At 42.0% G+C, this 20,342-nt stretch overlaps 1 protein-coding gene across 1 annotated transcript in view; it reads right to left on the reverse strand.

Annotated features, from left to right (window-relative positions):
* LOC124275903 overlaps positions 1-20,342 on the reverse strand; it is a 34,350-nt gene that overhangs the window by 9,599 nt on the left and 4,409 nt on the right. Inside the window, exons 3-6 of the mRNA XM_046711586.1 lie at positions 19,268-19,324; positions 19,051-19,157; positions 17,983-18,252; positions 193-306 (exon numbers count right to left, since the gene is read on the reverse strand). Coding sequence (XP_046567542.1) covers positions 193-306; positions 17,983-18,252; positions 19,051-19,157; positions 19,268-19,324 — 548 coding nt within the window. The remainder of the gene's footprint in view (positions 1-192; positions 307-17,982; positions 18,253-19,050; positions 19,158-19,267; positions 19,325-20,342) is intronic.

Here is a 20,342-nt window from a genome sequence, read left to right on the forward strand (position 1 = left end):
GTGATCAACAGCATGAGAATCGATCTAAGCAATTGGGAACCGATGACATGGGTCAACCAAGTCAGCGAGCCTGACCACCCGATCCCGTTAGTCGCCTCTTACGACAAGTATTGGTTACTGAAGATCAATTCTAACCCGGATCTTCACGGGTCCTATATGAGTAATAAAGACATATGTGTATGGTATACTCACAAACGTCCTGGATGTAACACACCCAGACATCTGCATGTTGAATCCCACTATGATGTTGTATTTCAGAAATATTGTGTTGGCTTCAGTCACTGATTTTCGAAGTCTTCTTTTCCTCTGTTGTTAAGTGAGAAAACAAGAATATCTGTAATTGATGTATAAGACTAACTACATCCAACACGAACATACATTGTGGACTCTTGCACATATCCGGAGGCAAACTGGAGTTGTAGATAACGACCTTAAGAGTTTATATTGTGTTTCGATGAACACATCTCCCTGGCATCTCTCTTTCTTTGCAGTATACTCATGACGCATTTTCAGCAACCCCTGAGCGGTTTTTAAGAGCTGCTGATAGCTTAACAATCACTGATTGCTGTTCACATTGAAAAAAAACAGGTGTGGCAGTGTCATGCGCCACAAACACGCAAACATCCAAATATCAGGCTCGCTGAGGTAGAACCTATTAATTGATTAACACATGTCATATTATCCCAACTGGCTAGATCCATGATGCTGATCACTGGATTGTCTGGATCAGACTCGATTAACTACAGACCGCCGCCGTCAGGTAAAACAATCCAGCAATGTGCTGTTCGGAAAGGTACAGTCTCATTACCTCCCGCTCTCCAGCACTCTACAAGAAAGGTACAATCTCATTACCTCCCGCTCTCCCGCCCTCTACACAGAAAGGTACAATCTCAATACCTCCCGCTCTCCCGCCCTCTACACAGAGAGGTACAGTCTCATTACCTCCCGCTCTCCCGCCCTCTACACAGAAAGGTACAATCTCATTACCTCCCACTCTCCCGCCCTCTACACAGAAAGGTACAGTCTCATTACCTCCCACTCTCCAGCCCTCTACACAGAAAGGTACAGTCTCATTACCTCCCACTCTCCCGCCCTCTACACAGACAGACACAGTCTCATTACCTCCTGCTCTCCTGCCTCTACACAGACAGACACAGTCTCATTACCTCCCACTCTCCAGCCCCTCTACACAGAAAGGTACAGTCTCATTACCTCCCGCTCTCCTGCCTCTACACAGACAGACACAGTCTCATTACCTCCTGCTCTCCTGCCCTAGTACACAGACAGACACAGTCTCATTACCTCCCACTCTCCTGCCCTCTACACAGACAGACACAGTCTCATTACCTCCCACTCTCCTGCCCTCTACACAGAAAGGTACAGTCTCACATTACCTCCTGCTCTCCCGCCCTCTACACAGAGAGGTACAGTCTCATTACCTCCTGCTCTCCTGCCCTCTACACAGAAAGGTACAGTCTCATTACCTCCCACTCTCCCGCCCTCACACAGAAAGGTACAGTCTCATTACCTCCCGCTCTCCTGCCCTCTACACAGAGGTACAGTCTCATTACCTCCTGCTCTCCCGCCCTCTACACAGACAGACACAGTCTCATTACCTCCCACTCTCCCGCCCTCTACACAGACAGACACAGTCTCATTACCTCCCGCTCTCCTGCCCTCTCTACACAGAAAGGTACAGTCTCATTACCTCCCGCTCTCCTGCCCTCTACACAGACAGACACAGTCTCATTACCTCCCACTCTCCTGCCCCTCTACACAGAGGTACAGTCTCATTACCTCCTGCTCTCCCGCCCTCTACACAGAGAGGTACAGTCTCATTACCTCCCTGCTCTCCCAGCCCTCTACACAGAGAGGTACAGTCTCATTACCTCCCACTCTCCCCCTGCCTCTCTACACAGAAAGGTACAGTCTCATTACGTCCCACTCTCCTGCCCCTCTACACAGAAAGGTACAGTCTCATTACCTCCTGCTCTCCTGCCCTCTACACAGACAGACACAGTCTCATTACCTCCCACTCTCCTGCCCCTCTACACAGAGGTACAGTCTCATTACCTCCCGCTCTCCTGCCCTCTACACAGAAAGGTACAGTCTCATTACCTCCTGCTCTCCTGCCCTCTACACAGACAGACACAGTCTCATTACCTCCCACTCCCTCCTGCCCTCTACACAGAGAGGTACAGTCTCATTACCTCCTGCTCTCCTGCCCTCTACACAGAGAGGTACAGTCTCATTACCTCCCTGCTCTCCTGCCCTCTACACAGAGGTACAGTCTCATTACCTCCCACTCTCCCGCCCCTACACAGAAAGGTACAGTCTCATTACCTCCTGCTCTCCTGCCCTCTACACAGAAAGGTACAGTCTCATTACCTCCCACTCTCTCCCGCTCTCTACACAGAGAGGTACAGTCTCATTACCTCCCACTCTCCTGCCCTCTACACACAGACAGACACAGTCTCATTACCTCCCGCTCTCCTGCCCTCTACACAGACAGACACAGTCTCATTACCTCCCACTCTCCTGCCCTCTACACAGAAAGGTACAGTCTCATTACCTCCCACTCTCCCCGCCCTCTACACAGAAAGGTACAGTCTCATTACCTCCCACTCTCTCCCTGCCCTCTACACAGAGAGGTACAGTCTCATTACCTCCCGCTCTCCTGCCCTCTACACAGACAGACACAGTCTCATTACCTCCCACTCTCCTGCCCCTCTACACAGAAAGGTACAGTCTCATTACCTCCCACTCCTCCTCCTGCCCTCTACACAGAAAGGTACAGTCTCATTACCTCCCACTCTCCCGCCCTCTACACAGAACGGTACAGTCTCATTACCTCCCACTCCTCCTGCCCCTCTACACAGAAAGGTACAATCTCATTGCCTCCCACTCCCTCCTGCCTCTACACAGACAGACACAGTCTCATTACCTCCCACTCTCCTGCCCTCTACACAGAAAGGTACAGTCTCATTACCTCCCACTCTCCCGCCCTCTACACAGAAAGGTACAGTCTCATTACCTCCCACTCTCCTGCCCCTCTACACAGAGGTACAGTCTCATTACCTCCTGCTCTCCCTGCCCTCTACACAGACAGACACAGTCTCATTACCTCCCACTCTCCTGCCCTCTACACAGAAAGGTACAGTCTCATTACCTCCCACTCCCTCCCGCCCTCTACACAGAAAGGTACAGTCTCATTACCTCCCACTCTCCCGCCCCTCTACACAGAACGGTACAGTCTCATTACCTCCCACTCTCCCTGCCCTCTACACAGAAAGGTACAATCTCATTGCCTCCCACTCTCCCGCCCTCTACACAGACAGACACAATCTCATTGCCTCCCACTCTCCCGCCCCTCTACACAGACAGACACAATCTCATTGCCTCCCACTCTCCTGCTCTCTACACAGAAAGGTGGCCAGTCTCATTACCTCCCACTCCTCCTGCCTCTACACAGACACACACAGATCTCATTGCCTCCCACTCTCCTGCCCTCTACACAGACAGACACAATCTCATTGCTCTCCCACTCTCCTGCCTCTCTACACAGAAAGGTACAGTCTCATTACTCCTCCCGCTCTCCTGCCCTCTACACAGACAGACACAGTCTCATTACCTCCCACTCTCCAGCCCTCTACACAGAAAGGTACAGTCTCATTACCTCCCACTCTCCCGCCCTCTACACAGACAGACACAGTCTCATTACCTCCCACTCTCCAGCCCTCTACACAGAAAGGTACAGTCTCATTACCTCCCACTCTCCCGCCCTCTACACAGAAAGGTACAGTCTCATTACCTCCCGCTCTCCCACCCTCTACACAGAGAGGTACAGTCTCATTACCTCCCACTCTCCCGCCCTCTACACAGAAAGATACAGTCTCATTACCTCCCACTCTCCCGCCCTCTACACAGACAGACACAGTCTCATTACCTCCCACTCTCCCTGCCCTCTACACAGACAGACACAATCCCATTACCTCCCACTCTCCCGCCCTCTACACAGAAAGGTACAGTCTCATTACCTCCCACTCTCCCGCCCTCTACACAGAAAGGTACAGTCTCATTACCTCCCACTCTCCCGCCCTCTACACAGACAGACACAGTCTCATTACCTCCCACTCTCCCGCCCTCTACACAGACAGACACAATCTCATTACCTCCCACTCTCCCGCCCTCTACACAGAAAGGTACAGTCTCATTACCTCCCACTCTCCTGCCCCCCTACACAGAAAGGTACAGTCTCATTACCTCCCACTCTCCAGCCCTCTACACAGAAAGGTACAGTCTCATTACCTCCCACTCTCCTGCCTGCCCTCTACACAGAGAGGTACAGTCTCATTACTCCTCCCCTGCTCTCTCCTGCCCCCTCTACACAGAGAGAGGTACAGTCTCATTACCTCCCACTCTCCTGCCCTCTACACAGACAGACACAGTCTCATTACCTCCCACTCTCCTGCCCTCTACACAGAGAGGTACAGTCTCATTACCTCCCACTCTCCAGCTCCCTCTACACAGAGAGGTACAGTCTCATTACCTCCCCCACTCTCCCGCCCCTCTACACAGACAGACACAGTCTCTCATTACCTCCCACTCTCCCGCCCTCTACACAGACAGACACAGTCTCATTACCTCCCACTCTCCCCGCCCTCTACACAGAAAGGTACAGTCTCATTACCTCCCGCTCTCCCTGCCCTCTACACAGAAAGGTACAGTCTCATTACCTCCCACTCTCCCGCCCTCTACACAGAAAGGTACAGTCTCATTGCCTCCCACTCTCCCGCCCTCTACACAGAAAGGTACAGTCTCATTGCCTCCCACTCTCCCGCCCTCTACACAGAAAGGTACAGTCTCATTACCTCCCACTCTCCCGCCCTCTACACAGACAGACACAATCTCATTACCTCCCACTCTCCCGCCCTCTACACAGAAAGGTACAGTCTCATTACCTCCCGCTCTCCCGCCCTCTACACAGAGAGGTACAGTCTCATTACCTCCCTGCTCTCCTGCCCTCTACACAGACAGACACAGTCTCATTACCTCCCACTCTCCCGCCCTCTACACAGACAGACACAGTCTCATTACCTCCCGCTCTCCCGCCCTCTACACAGAGAGGTACAGTCTCATTACCTCCCGCTCTCCCGTCCTCTACACAGAGAGGTACAGTCTCATTACCTCCCGCTCTCCCGCCCTCTACACAGAGAGGTACAGTCTCATTACCTCCCACTCTCCCGCCCTCTACACAGAAAGGTACAGTCTCATTACCTCCCACTCTCCCGCCCTCTACACAGACAGACACAGTCTCATTACCTCCCACTCTCCCGCCCTCTACACAGACAGACACAGTCTCATTACCTCCCACTCTCCCGCCCTCTACACAGAAAGGTACAGTCTCATTACCTCCCACTCTCCCGCCCTCTACACAGAGAGGTACAGTCTCATTACCTCCCGCTCTCCCGCCCTCTACACAGACAGACACAGTCTCATTACCTCCCACTCTCCCGCCCTCTACACAGAAAGGTACAGTCTCATTACCTCCCACTCTCCCGCCCTCTACACAGAAAGGTACAGTCTCATTACCTCCCACTCTCCCGCCCTCTACACAGAAAGGTACAGTCTCATTACCTCCCGCTCTCCCGCCCTCTACACAGAAAGGTACAATCTCATTGCCTCCCACTCTCCCGCCCTCTACACAGACAGACACAATCTCATTGCCTCCCTGCTCTCCCGCCCTCTACACAGACAGACACAATCTCATTGGCCCCTCTACACAGACAGACTCAATCTCATTGCCTCCCACTCTCCCGCCCTCTACACAGAAAGGTACAGTCTCATTACCTCCCACTCTCCCGCCCTCTACACAGACAGACACAATCTCATTGCCTCCCACTCTCCCGCCCTCTACACAGACAGACACAATCTCATTGGCCCTCTACACGGTAGGTACAGTCTCATTACCTCCCGCTCTCCCGCCCTCTACACAGACAGACACAGTCTCATTACCTCCCACTCTCCAGCCCTCTACACAGAAAGGTACAGTCTCATTACCTCCCACTCTCCCGCCCTCTACACAGAAAGGTACAGTCTCATTACCTCCCGCTATCCCGCCCTCTACACAGAGAGGTACAGTCTCATTACCTCCCACTCTCCCGCCCTGTTACGACGTAAATTGTAATAAAAACGCAAATTGTAATACTTGCAGCAAATTGTAATAAACTTGACGTAAATTGTAATAAAAACGTAAATTGTAATAAAAATTGACGTAAATTGTAATACGCAAATTGTAATAAAATTGACGTAAAATTGTAATAATTTTCGTTGCGGTAAAATGGAATAAATGTTTACGTAAATTGTAATAACAGTTTTAATCACTCGTAAATACGTGGGTGTTTGTTTTTCGTTGCATTTCATACATCAAATAAGCTTGTTAGGGGTGATAACTCAAGAAAGAAATGATGGATTTTGTTCAAATTTGGTACCAAGGTATATTGGCAAGATTCACCGACACAAGTGAAATGGAGTGACCTTGAGATAATTTTCAAGGTCACAGCAAAAATCTGAGGGTTTTGCCAATATAAAGATTGTTAGCGCGATAACCCAAGAATGAATTGACAAATCTTAGCTAAATGACGAAAATGATATTCGTCCTGATATATAATCGATTTAAACTGTCCTCTGTATCATGTCTTTTCGCAAATATCTTTTGAGGTTTTGATATGTATACATATAAAGTGGGGAGGGGTAGGGGTGGATTTCTAACGGGTATATCTAACACACTTGCATGCATGTAGAGTCGGAGAGGTGGGTGGGTGGGTGTTCTAACGGGTATAACTACGAAGGACGTTCAAATAGTAGTCAGCCTTACCTAGAATATGATACAAACGCAGCTGTTTTTATGGTTTATTTTCTACATATTATCCGTCAGCCTCAAGCAAATTGGTTTTGCTATGTTGCAGCCTCACGATCCCCATTTTGTGAGACTTTGTATATTGGCTTGGTACTCCCAAAAAACGTAAAATCTGCAATAAAATGCATCACAAACTTCAGGAAACAAAATATGCTATGTTTGAGATTGGTAGAAGTCGGCTAGAATCAAACTTAGATATTAAACTGCACAAAAAAGCAATTTCAAAACTACAATCGCTTGTTCAAATGACTTCCCATTCTGTTTACTGAAAGAACTCGAGAAAGAAATGAAGGATTTTGTTCAAATTTGGTACCAAGGTTTATTGACTGTAGATTGGAGATTTAACGACACCACTTGAATTTAGTGACTTTGAGGTCATTTTAAAGGTCACAGCGAAGGTGTAACAGTTTTGCACATGCCAAGCTTGGTAGCCGCGAACTCAGGAAAGTATTAATAGATTTTGATCCAATTTTATATCAAGGTGTATTGGCGGGATTCCCCCAACACCAATTGATTGGGAAACTTGTGCTCATTTTAAGTTCACAGTGAAAAGTGTTTTGCACATGTCTAACTTTTTAGTGCGAAAATACAAGACAGAATTAATATGTTTTGCTTAAGATGCGTTGGGCGTATTGTCTAACGCCAGTCGAATTCAGTGACCTTCGGATTATTTTCAAGGTCACAGCGAGTATTCTTGCGATATCTCCAAACCTAATGGATGGAATTTGTTCGCATTTTGTATCAAGGCATCAGATGACAGTTTCGGTAACGTTTACATAATTTTCAGGGTCAGACAGAGGATAATTGCGACATTCAAATATCGACATGTGGCGGGGGTAATAGCTATGTTTGTGACAAACGCTTTGTCATTACTAATTTTCAAATTTTTGTTAGCATATATATGGTTTCTATAATTTCATGTTAATTCTACCAGCTGTGAAATTATTCATGAAACGTCTTAAAAAAGCCAGAGATTATTTGTGTATGTTTCGAAATTAAAGTTAATCGTTTTTCATTATGGAGTTATTTTCGATGTTGACGCAAGGACATATTTTACGAGCAATAGCTTTCAATAATTTAATGTTATTTCTATTACATTTTGAAGTTATTCATAGCATATCCCAAAATAACAGGACATTGTTTGTTTACGCTTTGAAATGTACGTTTCTTCTTCATTTTCTAATATAAGGGTAATGCTATTTTTGAGGGCATTATCATTTGCAGAAACCCGAGGTCTTCCATTAACTGCCCGACGAAGGAGGGCAGTTGAAAAAGACCGAGGGCTTCTGCAAATGATAATGCCCTCAAAAATAGCATTACCGTTATTATTACTAAAATACATGGAATTTGTGTAGAAAGGAAAAAGGAAACAATGAAGGAATTTGACTGTAAGTTTACCCAAATCAACTTCTGACGGGGTTGACTGCCCAAATGCAATTACGTCATCGAACAATTCAAGTGACGTCACAACAGAAAGTGACGATATTCCACCTTGGCCTTTGACAAGACCATAGCCTGCAACATGTCAAACTATGTCAGTGTTCGGTTTTGGTCCATCAACAGCCTTAATAGTGCAATTGTTAAGGTTAGCACCTACAAAAAAGCCAATATTACCGCAATTTAAAGCGGGAATGCGGGTTGCTTTGACTTGTTTGACCCAGAATATCTGCCAGTCGAAAGCCAATTAATGTCGAATGAACCGTAAGCCCACGCACCCACTATGACGTCACTTGACAACAGAACTGATAGTGGCCCGTCGTTAAGGTTGAGCGGTCCAATATCATTTGCAGCGGCCCGCAAATTTCTGATAATGAGAGGGTCGTTTCATGATAATTCCATGTATTTTAGCTATAATTATTTTCAATGTTGACGCAAGGATATATTTGAAGTCAATTTTATGTTTTGATCATCTGTGATTTATTATGATTTATGTTTCGATCATACATTCATATATTGCGTTGTCATAGTTTAACCTGGTTCGTATTATTTTCTTCATCATATTACTACATATTATTGTATTTTTATGAGAGGGAATTTTAAGTTACATTTGATACGGATATCATAAGTCGCTGGCGCCTGGTTATTCCTTGCCACATAGCAGTCAATCTGTCTACTCATTTGTTGTATTTGATTGATGCATTTAAAATACAATGTAGAAATGATATTGAATTGCATCATTTGCTTCAAGAAATCGATCAGATGTGCTCGTTATCAAAGTAAAGTCAAAACTTCTTTCTGTAAGGTATACAGAGGAAGTTGACACCTTAATTGTTATGGGTAGACCAAAGAAATCATTTATTTAATTTCACCGCTCAAAATACAACCAAGAATTCAACGGGTGGCATTAACCTCAAAGAATGATAATAACAATGCTTATAACATAAGAGGGCAAACACATCGGGGATAATTTGTTTTCATGCGATATGCACCGGGTAAAATATTACTTTGTCATGGTGACATGACATCATGAACAATGTTATGACGTCACGTTGCTTCTAAGAAGCCGCCTTCTAAATACAACGATGACGGGGAGCCTGCCTTTGTTGGAAAGTAGATTATCGCGTAATTTCCGCAATTAAAGACCGGTAATAAATAGAAAATTATATTCGTGACCATAATATGCTAGGTTAACGACCTAAATATCGGCATATCCCTTCTCTGGTTCAGAAAATACCAAAATTTAGGCAGTTGTGTTGTAAACTGATATTTATCTTCTATAAAGTCGGCTATATTCAAACCATGAGAAATGTCGTCAAATAATGTCTGATGTCAGTTATCAACGTCCCAATAGTGTCCATATATTATAGAAATCTATAACAATATTTAAAGCACAACCTCACTACTTTTTTTTGATAAATGACAAAGGATTAATCAACCATATTAAAAGGTTTTCAGGCTTGAAAGACGAAGCTCATTAAAATTTATTTAGAGACTGATAAAAGGTTCGAAAATGTGGGTCATAAATGCATGAAAGTTTTTATTGTTGTTCATACCCCGCCTCTACATGTATTTGAGATATAACCGTTAGAACCACCACCACCCCCTCTATGTCTTAAAGTATGCTAGATATAACCGTTAGAACACACCACACCACTTTTCTGCCCATTTATTCAATTGGGCTAGATCATAGTTGAGAGTTGCTTCTATGGATTTTACATATTTTCCCGCATCACCGATTGATGTGTCATCGGGCAACATTATTGTGATATTTTGTAAATTTCCAGGTAAATCATTGATATATACAAGGAACACAAATTAACCAAGGGCAGATCCTTGAGGAACCCCTGCAGTAACATTTATTTTTTCATAATGTTCCATTAACAGAGACACACTGTCGTCTATCAGGACCAGGTTGTTCAAAACTCGGTTATCTTTTAACCAGCCGTTAAGTACATTTAACCGACTGTTACCTAATAACAGAGGGTTATCTTGTTGTTCAAAACCCTGTTAACTTTAAACAGGATGTTAACGTGACGATAAGTTAACACACCTAAGGACCGCCGCTAATTTTCTAACAGTGTGGTTAACTCGCAAATGGCGTTCTTGCTAACACTGCTTTCATGATGCCAGTTCAGCAAAGAAAGGATAGGGTGTATCGTGGACTGGACTTCGATATTGGAAATTATTCTGACGAAGAGTTACATACGAACGAAACTGTATCTATGCACATCATAGGAACTAAAATACATGTTGTACAAGTACATGATGCCTACGTTTCATCTTTTAACACTTGTGGAAAGGTTTATATATGCTTTACTACACTAAATGTGTGAATTTCTTCTGTAAATATTATTCAAACAAACACTTTCAAAGAATATAAAACGTACACCCTATACCCACGTATGATATGATATTGAACAAGGCTATATGTAGATAAGTAAATTAGTTTCATGAAAAAATATCCGAACGATTACATTATGATACTGAAAGTGTAATCGGCTGGATATGGTGATTGTGTATACTCTTATTCTACCGACCTTCACCTCAGAGAAATTGCCAAATACACTCCCATTTTAAGAAAGAGAAGAAGCCAGAAATGCCGATTATTACCATTGTCGTTCTGCCTGATTTTGCGTCAGTCATGGCGTCAGGCAGGACAGAAACTTGACAGTTTCGTGTAAACACATCACATTCCTGTATTGTATCTATTTTTAATTTCCTATTTCTTGCTACTATGCTCTTTCCATGCAAATGGGTGTCTGAAAATTTGGGAAAATGCTACACAGTGTAAAGTCTGAAATTGTCTTTGTTTACATTTCAAACAGGTGTTGTCTTTCGAGCACAGCAGTTGTTTCCACCCCCAATATCTTTCGTTTCACTTTATCTAGACACTTGGTATTGGTGCCAAAAAGACCAGTTGTAATTAGATTCTAAAAGGTATGAGGTATTCAGTAGGGCTGGGACGAGTAGGAAACAATGGAATCGAGTACCCGCATGTACGTACCCGAATCGGAATCGAGTACCCGGAAATGTAAGAAATACATTCGGGTCAACTTTCTGAATATTCAATCACGATTTGACAGAGATTATTGTAGAAAACTTGAACAGTTGGTAATAAGACATTAAAACTGACCTCAAGCTATTTAATTTACGTCTGTTTAACCAATATAGAGAGTAACACAATTACTTACATTCCTCGTTATACAACGAACGTTTTGTTCCTGCTGCTACTGTAACTTAACTACTCACTGCTCATGCACAGATAAATTACAGTCATTAAAACTATGCTCCATTAATCGGACAATACCAAAGATGTAAAAACCCGTGAATTTCCGGGTTAGAATATGGATCTTCAGTAACCCATGCTTGTCGTAAGAGGCGACTAACGGGACCGGGTGGTCAGACTCGCTGACTTGGTTGACATATGTCATCGGATCCCAATTGCGCACATCGATGCTCATGTTGTTGATCACTTGATTGTCTGGTCCAGACTCGATGATTTACAGACCGCCGCCATATAGCTGGAATAATATTGCTGAGTGCGGCGTAAAACTAAACTCACTCACTCACTCACTCACTCACTCAATGATGTAAATGTGTGTTACGTCAAAAATGAAAAAGACAAGCTATTGTCTGCCCTTGTCATTACAGAGTTCTTTCCCTTTCCGGATACTTGATTCCTACAAATAGGACTCGGTTCCAGCTGTACCCGACCCGGATTCGAGTATCCGAGTACCCGTCCCAGCCTTAGAATGCAGTGATTCATTTGTCGCCGCTGAATATGAAATACAAGTGATGTAATTGGCGTTTCAATACCGGCCTTCGCGAAACGTGATTTTGTAAACACTATCCAATAGGGCGCAAAGTGCACTTGGGCGTTCGTGTGAGTGTATTTATGAAAACATCTGAACACGATTCCAGGCTTATCGGCAACGTTTCAGAATTATTAGTGATTTTATTAAAAACTGATATCATTGTTAATTAATATGCTATTTTTGAAAACCTATACTCCAAGTAATTATCCGATTTTGTTTTGATATGTCCGTCTGGCATCCCTTCCCATAGATGGGATTTTAATTATATTTTTACTAATCATTTCAGCAATAGGCCTAATTTCTTTTTCATTCTTCGAATGTTTTAATTGAAGCAAATCATCTTTTAAAAATGCTGTATTAATTGATGAAAACTTAGTTAGCATAAACATTGCTCTCGCAACTGATGTGTAGGAAAATAAACATAACATTATTATGTATCTATTTCTGTTGTGAGTGATATGCAGGCCTACTTCGTAGTCACTTTGATTAAAAATTATATTTGAATATCGAAACCTTTTTGTCACAGCGAACACAACACTATCTCTTGTAATATTACACGATAATATCTGGAATTTTTAACTTATTTTATAACAATATCTGAATGCTACTGTTATACACTGATAGGTCCATATAAGGAATACTATGGCACAATAGTATTTCTCTGCCGAATCGTTTCAGCGTTCTCTAATACACTTATGAAATATAATACATGTTTTCCGTCCTTGAAGACATTGAAAAGAACTATCTATGCATTAAATGGAGGTTCACCTGATTAATGAGTATCGAGGAAATTATGTTTATCTACTACAGCGTTCTATAATACACTTATGAAATATAATATATGTTTTCCGACCGTGAAGTCATTGACAAGAATTATGCATTTTCTGCAGTCACTTGGGAATTGAACTAAATGAAGGTTAATCTGATTAATGAGTATCGAGGAAATTATGTTCATCTATAAATTAGACGCAGCTTCATGTTTTTCAAGACATCTTTCCGAAATATGCGTCTGTGAAGGCGTTCAGATAATGACGATATTGCACAGTATTATTCATGAGATTCTTGTCAAAAGTACGGTCGAATAATAGATCGATTTTATTCAGCAGTGTTGGCCCTGGGGCCTATAGTACGATTAAAGTTTGATTACTTGCACGTGGTGCTAGTAACATATTAAGTTTCTATTGGTACTGAATGCATATTTCAGATAAAAGCTATGGTATTAATTACACAACATCTATATTGTTTGATGTTAAAAGATTTGGCAATGTGTGTTCATAAATTACAATTTTTGACAGACTTGGCAAATAATTAATAAATGATATTGATAGCATCTTCACGACTTGGCCATACAGTCATGACAATTTAAGGAGTGAAAAGTGAGTGATAAGTCTTGTGGGAATTCAAAGATTCATTAAGACTGTAGCCGTCTAAGCGTAACTCTGTGTGTAATATTTATACATTTTCTATCCACGGACAACATGCTTCTAATATTAATATTATTTTCATGTGTGAAGCCCATTTCTGGTGTCCCCTGCCGTGATGTTGCTGGAATATTGCTAAAAGCGGCGTAAAACCAAACTCAGTCAGTCAGTCAGTAATATTATTTTCATGGATTCATCATATTTTATCTATAGCTGTGCTATAGTTTTTCATTAAAATGTGGGGCGGTGGGGTAGCCTAATGGTTAAAGCATTGGCTCGTCACGCCGAAGACCCGGGTTCGAATCCCCAGATGGGCACAATGAGTGAAGCCCATTTCTGGTGTCCCCCGCCGTGATGTTGCTGGAATATTGCTAAAAGCGGCGTAAAACCAAACTCAGTCAGTCAGTCAGTCATTAAAATGTCTTTTCTGTTGCTGGAATTGAAGGAAGTCCCACACAGAGCTGGGATCATATGTCTTTGAAATGTAAATTATGCAAACGGCTGGAAACTTGTGTTCCAATACAAAACGTTCGTAACGCTACGACATTCGCATGCCTATGATAAACTATAGAGTTGGCCTCAACCATTGACTGGATTACATTCTCTTCGTCAGCAGAGAAATTTCGACTTCTCTTTATCCTTGGGGTGCAGGCGACATTTTGCGTTTCCATTTTTGGTAAACCGGAAGTAAACAGAAAACGGAACTATGGGATATATGGAAGCTAACCAGTGACGTTAACCACACTGTTAAACTTTGACGGCGACGTTAGCTAACGGCATGACTAACCATGTTTTGAACAACGCATATTTAAGGTTTGGTTACCTAATGGTCGGTTAAGGATTTAACCGGCCGTTAGGAGTTAACCGGCGGTTAAGATAACCGAGTATTGAACAACCGGGCCCAGATAGATAGTTAGTTAACCAACTAAGTACGTTCCCACGAACACCATCATTTTCTAATTTGTGCAATAAACCTTTATGCCATGCCCTGTAAAAAGCTTTTGAAATATCACAAAACAGCATACAGGAAAGGTGGTGATTATCTAGGACTGAGCATATATTATGATAAATGTCTATGTTGAGATGTAGTAGAATGACTAGCAGTAAAACCTGACTGGAATTTACTTAAAATGTTATGTTCATGGAAATGGTCGTGCACATGCTTTACCATTATTCTTTCAAGGATTTTCCAAAGGATAGGTATTAAACTAATAGGTCTGTAATTAGTTGGGAGGGATGCATTTCCTTCTTTCAAAATAGGAGTAACATTACCCGTTTTCCACAATGTAGGAAATACAGTCACTCAGTGATATATTATACAACAAACAAAGAGGTTCAGCTATAGATGTACAAATTCGTTTTAACACTCTCATGTTAATGCCATCAGGTCCACTAGATTTGTTTGCTGGTAAGGTCTTATCAGATACCTCCTTTTCGGTTACAATGACATGTGTTATACTGTTAACACAGCGATGGCTAACAGGTGGCAAAGTCTTGCCGACATCAGTAACATTTGAAACAGATACAAAATATTCATTTAATGTTTGAGCTTTATCCAAATCTGTAAAAACTGAAGGTATCCCAGAATCATCAGTGACAAGAAGGGGAATGGGTCCCGATGAAGTAGTAACCACCTGATTGAGTAGACTGAGGTGATAAATAGTTATCAAAAATAGATTAAAAGTTTCCCTTGGCTGTTCTTTTCAGATTATTTACTTTATTCCTTTGCTTTTTGTATTTAAATAGCTCAGAAGTATTCAGAGATCGAAATCCTTTTTTCCTTAGACGTTCTCATTTCTTTTAAGTATGTTACGAGGGGCGTTGAAAAAGTAGTCAAACTAACTATATTCTCGATGTCCAATGTTTGAAAAAAAGCTTCCATTTTATTATGAAGGAATCATTAGCAAAGTCATATCCAAAATTTCATGTGGGTAATGTGGTTAACGATATATTAGTCATCACAACATTGGGGTATTATGTTTCTTGCAAATTTGCAGAAAATGGAAAACGATCTCCCATTTGGTATCTAGTAATAGTAATAGTCCGCTTATATGGTGCTCACATCCAGGCACATTGCCTGCTCACGGCGCTACGTACATTACTATCCCCGATCATACGACACTATCGTAGTTCCCGATACTTTTTCAACTCCCTGGGGACTGTACAGCCATGCTGCCTGTTAGGCGCAATAAACTAAACACTCACATTTCCAGCACATACTCACGGGTACCCATTTTACAGCTGGGTGAACTCAGACAGTGCAGATCTAAGTATATTGTCCAAGGATACTACGCAAATGTGCCCATCTCGGGAACCGAACCTCGGTGCCTCCTCGAAAGTGGGGCCTTCAGCGTGATAGGCAGACGCCTTACAACTGCACCATTGCGCTATCTCTTGGATAATGGTATACCCTCAGATAGTATCATATAGAATATGTTCAGCATAGTATTGGATGACTTCCCGTCATCATCAACATTCAAAGATTTAGATTGCTTGATTTACATTTAGACGGGGACTGGTTTTTTTAGGACACCCTCATTTTAAATTTTCAAAAATATTGTGTCCAGATATACAACATATTGAGAGCTGACACTTGTGTGACCATTCAGTATTTATTTTGAACCCTTGACACCATGTATGAATAAGTGAAAACTTTAGGATGAGTTGTATCCTTATGATGACGTCAACTGAAAGGGGGTGGGTAGTGTCTCCAAAACAAGCCCTTTAAGTAAACATGAAGGGGGAGTCACTTGAACAAGTGATTACAGTTTAAAATTGCTTTTTTGTGCAGTTTAATATCTAAGTTTGACTTTTACCAACATACAACATGTTTTTTGCATATTGTGTTTCAATTGGTGTAGGGGGATTCCCGCCAATACACCTTGATATAAAATTGGATCAAAATCTATTAATACTTTCCTAATTTCGCGGCTACCAAGCTTGGCATGTGCAAAACTGTTACAGCATCGCTGTGACCTTTAAAATGACCTCAAGGTCACTAAATTCAAGTGGTGTCGGTAAATCTCGCCAATAAACCTTGGTACCAAAAATCCATCATTTCTTACTCGAGTTCAGTTTTTCAGACTTTTTAACATGTTTTTGCATATTTTGTTTCAAAGGGGAGCCAATACACCTTGATATGATCAAAATCTATTAATACTTTCCTAATTTCGCGGCTACCAAGCTTGGCATGTGCAAAACTGTTACAGCATCGCTGTGACCTTTAAAATGACCTCAAGGTCACTAAATTCAAGTGGTGTCGGTTTCGCCAATAAACCTTGGTACCAAAATCCATCATTTCTTACTCGAGTTCTTTAAGTTATCATTTGAACAAGTTGTAGTTTCAAATTGCCTTTGTGCAGTTTAATATCTAAGTTTGATTCTAGCCGACCTCTACCAATCTCAAACCTACAAAAATGTTTCTTGCATATTTTGTTTCCTGAAGTTTTATTTGTGATGCATTTCATTGCTAGTCAGCTAGGCTATTCCATTTGTCAGAACCACAACATACGGAGACAGATCATTTAGCAGACCGGGTGCTGTACTCTGGAATTGATTACCTGAAAATGTCAGAAAATCGGAAAATATCAACAGTTTCCGATCTTGTCGCCATCCTCTTCAAACGAGCATTCGACTAGGCGCACATGAGCAGGACTCTGGATATGTAGCGCTATACAAATGTCTAATTTGATTTGATTTGATTTGATATACCCGTTAGAAACCCACACCCCACTCCACCCCACTTTATATTCATACATATCAAAACCTCAAAAGATATTTGCGAAAAGACATGCTACGGAGGACAGTAAGAGATCTTATATCGATTATATATCAGGACGAATATCATTTTCGTCATTTAGCTAAGATTTGTCAATTCATTCTTGGGTTATCGCGCTAACAATCTTTATATTGGCAAAACCCTCAGAGTTTTGCTGTGACCTTGAAAATTATCTCAAGGTCACTCCATTTCACTTGTGTCGGTGAATCTTGCCAATATACCTTGGTACCAAATTTGAACCATATCCATCATTTCTTTCTTGAGTTATCACCCTAACAAGCTTATTTGATGTATGAAATGCAACGAAAAACAAACACCCGCGTATTTACGAGTGATTAAAACTGTTATTACAATTTACGTAAATATTTTTTCCATTTTACCGCAACGAAAATTATTACAATTTGCGTATTACAATTTACGTCAATTTTTATTACAATTTACGTTTTTATTACAATTTACGTCAAGTTTATTACAATTTGCTGCAAGTATTACAATTTGCGTTTTTATTACAATTTACGTCGTAACACGCCCTCTACACAGAGAGGTACAGTCTCATTACCTCCCACTCTCCAGCCCTCTACACAGAGAGACACAGACAAGTGTACTTACCGTCGATCGCTGTATGGCATAGCCGGCAATGAACACTACCCACGGAATTGTTAGGGTTGAAACAAAGATGATAATTGGCTGATAGTCACTGAGGCCAGCAAGGAAGGAAAGAACATAAACAAATGTTACAAGTGGCATAGCAACGAAGCCTGCAAGGAGTAGCACCACAAGAATGGGTACACAACAAGGTCCAAAGTCATAGAGATGTTTGCAGAAGCATGTTGCGGAGCGGATCAAGTCAACTGACTTGTCAAACTCTTCAGGGGGTATCTGAAATGAGAATTGGCCGGAATTGACAATGTGACAGATGTAGTCATGTGGCGGTGTGTGGTCCTGTGCACAAAGCTCAGGTCACAAATCAGTTGAAGTTAAGTAACGTCGAGCTCGGAGAGTCCTTGGATGGGTAACTGTGTTTGGCAGCTTGACTCCTGAGAGTATCTAGAACTTCAATCCTGCCCCACAATTAAGCACATGTCATACATGTGGTCTCACCTTAGGTAAATGAGTTTGTTCAAAATTGCCTCTGTTCACCCAGCAGGAAAATGGGTACCCGGTGGAACAAGTCATGTGACTATAACCTTCTAGCGCCTAACAGTCAGCTTGGGTTATCCGGGGTAATAATGTGATGTGCAATTCATTGTTAGCGTTACGAGTATACCAAGTGTGGAATTTGGCGCTATATAAATGGACACATTATTAGTATATGCGTCCATAGCCGAGTACCATAGCCTTAAAAATCAATAGCACCGTTAAGGATTTACAAATATTGTGTACGGCCAGAAACAACATGACATTGTGAAGCTGGGACTTTGGGGTGGGGTGGGGCGTTGGATATAATATTTTTCCATCAAAGAAGAGAAGTGTAACTTCACGTATGAATGTGAAGCACGTATGTGTTAATCCATGATTCAGGGGACATTTTAAATAAAACAAAATCACCAAAGGTTCTCTGGGACCAGTTACTACCTTTGGAATGCTGAAGAATGAGAAATTAAATGATATGGGTTGTCGTCTGCTCCATTTTGTTTCCGGGGTCAAATGATAAGAAGAAAAGAAGGATATATAAACCTGTATTCCTGGTCTCAGCAAGGCTTCGGGAACATACGGTGTCCTTATGACTTCTCCTGATGGACACTTATAGTTGGAGGCTATTTCAGTCAACTTTTCCATATTACCTGAAACGAGTCAAAGTGAAAGGAGTTGGGTGGCGCGACCCTAGTGTACGGCTGGACTAGGACTGATTATAAATGATTCTTTGGAGTAGACACAATGGTCATCTTCTCACCATATCGAGGCCGGACTGTCACGTCTCTGGTACCAGTGTAGTTGGTGAGGAGGTCGTCTAGAAAAGATGAAAATAACTTTTCTCATGCTCAGTAATACTATGTCCATAAACGGTATATATCGATCCTTTCAACCCTGCTTCAATGCATTTTATGTGCTCTTATAAGTAAACGCAATTTGGCATGTTTTTCATTGTACACGTGTACACAAAACTTCAAACTGTCGGCACAAAACGTACAGAGCAATTTAGGCACAGCTCATTGAAGTTAAGCTGACTTTACACCGGTAGAGTTGTGATCATGACATAAACTAACTCGCTGTCTGTAATTTTTACTTGGGCTGTCCGATTTTGACAAGGAGCTATTCACAAAGGTTCCTCGTGAAATCTGGTTAGCATAACCTTACTTAGGTTTCATGGGGTGCATTGTCATTGGAATCTATTGGAAGCTAGGCGCTTTATTTTCTACAAATTGGTTTACCGCCTACCCTAAATTCTGGAATTGGCAAAATGTATGCTACCACTTTAAACTACCACTTTTACTAAAACCAACCATGTGTTTTCACAAAGACAAATCTAAAATAATAAACCTAAATGCGCTAATGTGATAAATAATCAAAAACACCAAAAAGTTCACTTAAACGAAAAGATCAACTCATGACGAGTACTATTCGCAGTATAACTGGTACTCCACGCAGTGTGGGACCTCACGAAATCACTGACAAGCAAAACAAGAAGACAAAATCATCAATATCCCCCACAATGGTCAAATACGAAAACTTACATATATGTAAACTATTCATATACTAGCATGATTGTATCAACATCAGTTTGATGTCTCTCTCTGTCTACGGTTTGATGTATCTCAGTAATGTTGATACTGTTGATTGGCACTGTTGATTAATGACAGTAGGTTCTTGAATACCAGCAAAGTGGAAGGAGAGTATTGTAAGCTTTTAAAGTTGAGGAGCACTACCACCAGTTTAAGTCAAAGTATAACTTGTTGCCATGGGAATGCAAAAAGAATTGTATTCAGAAATCCCAAACTATCAAAAGGCACAAGTTCACTACCAGACCT

This window comes from Haliotis rubra, unplaced genomic scaffold (genome assembly GCF_003918875.1).
Source record: "Haliotis rubra isolate DU_JTF1 unplaced genomic scaffold, ASM391887v1 Scf204, whole genome shotgun sequence".
NCBI classification, from domain to species: Eukaryota; Metazoa; Mollusca; class Gastropoda; order Lepetellida; family Haliotidae; genus Haliotis; species Haliotis rubra.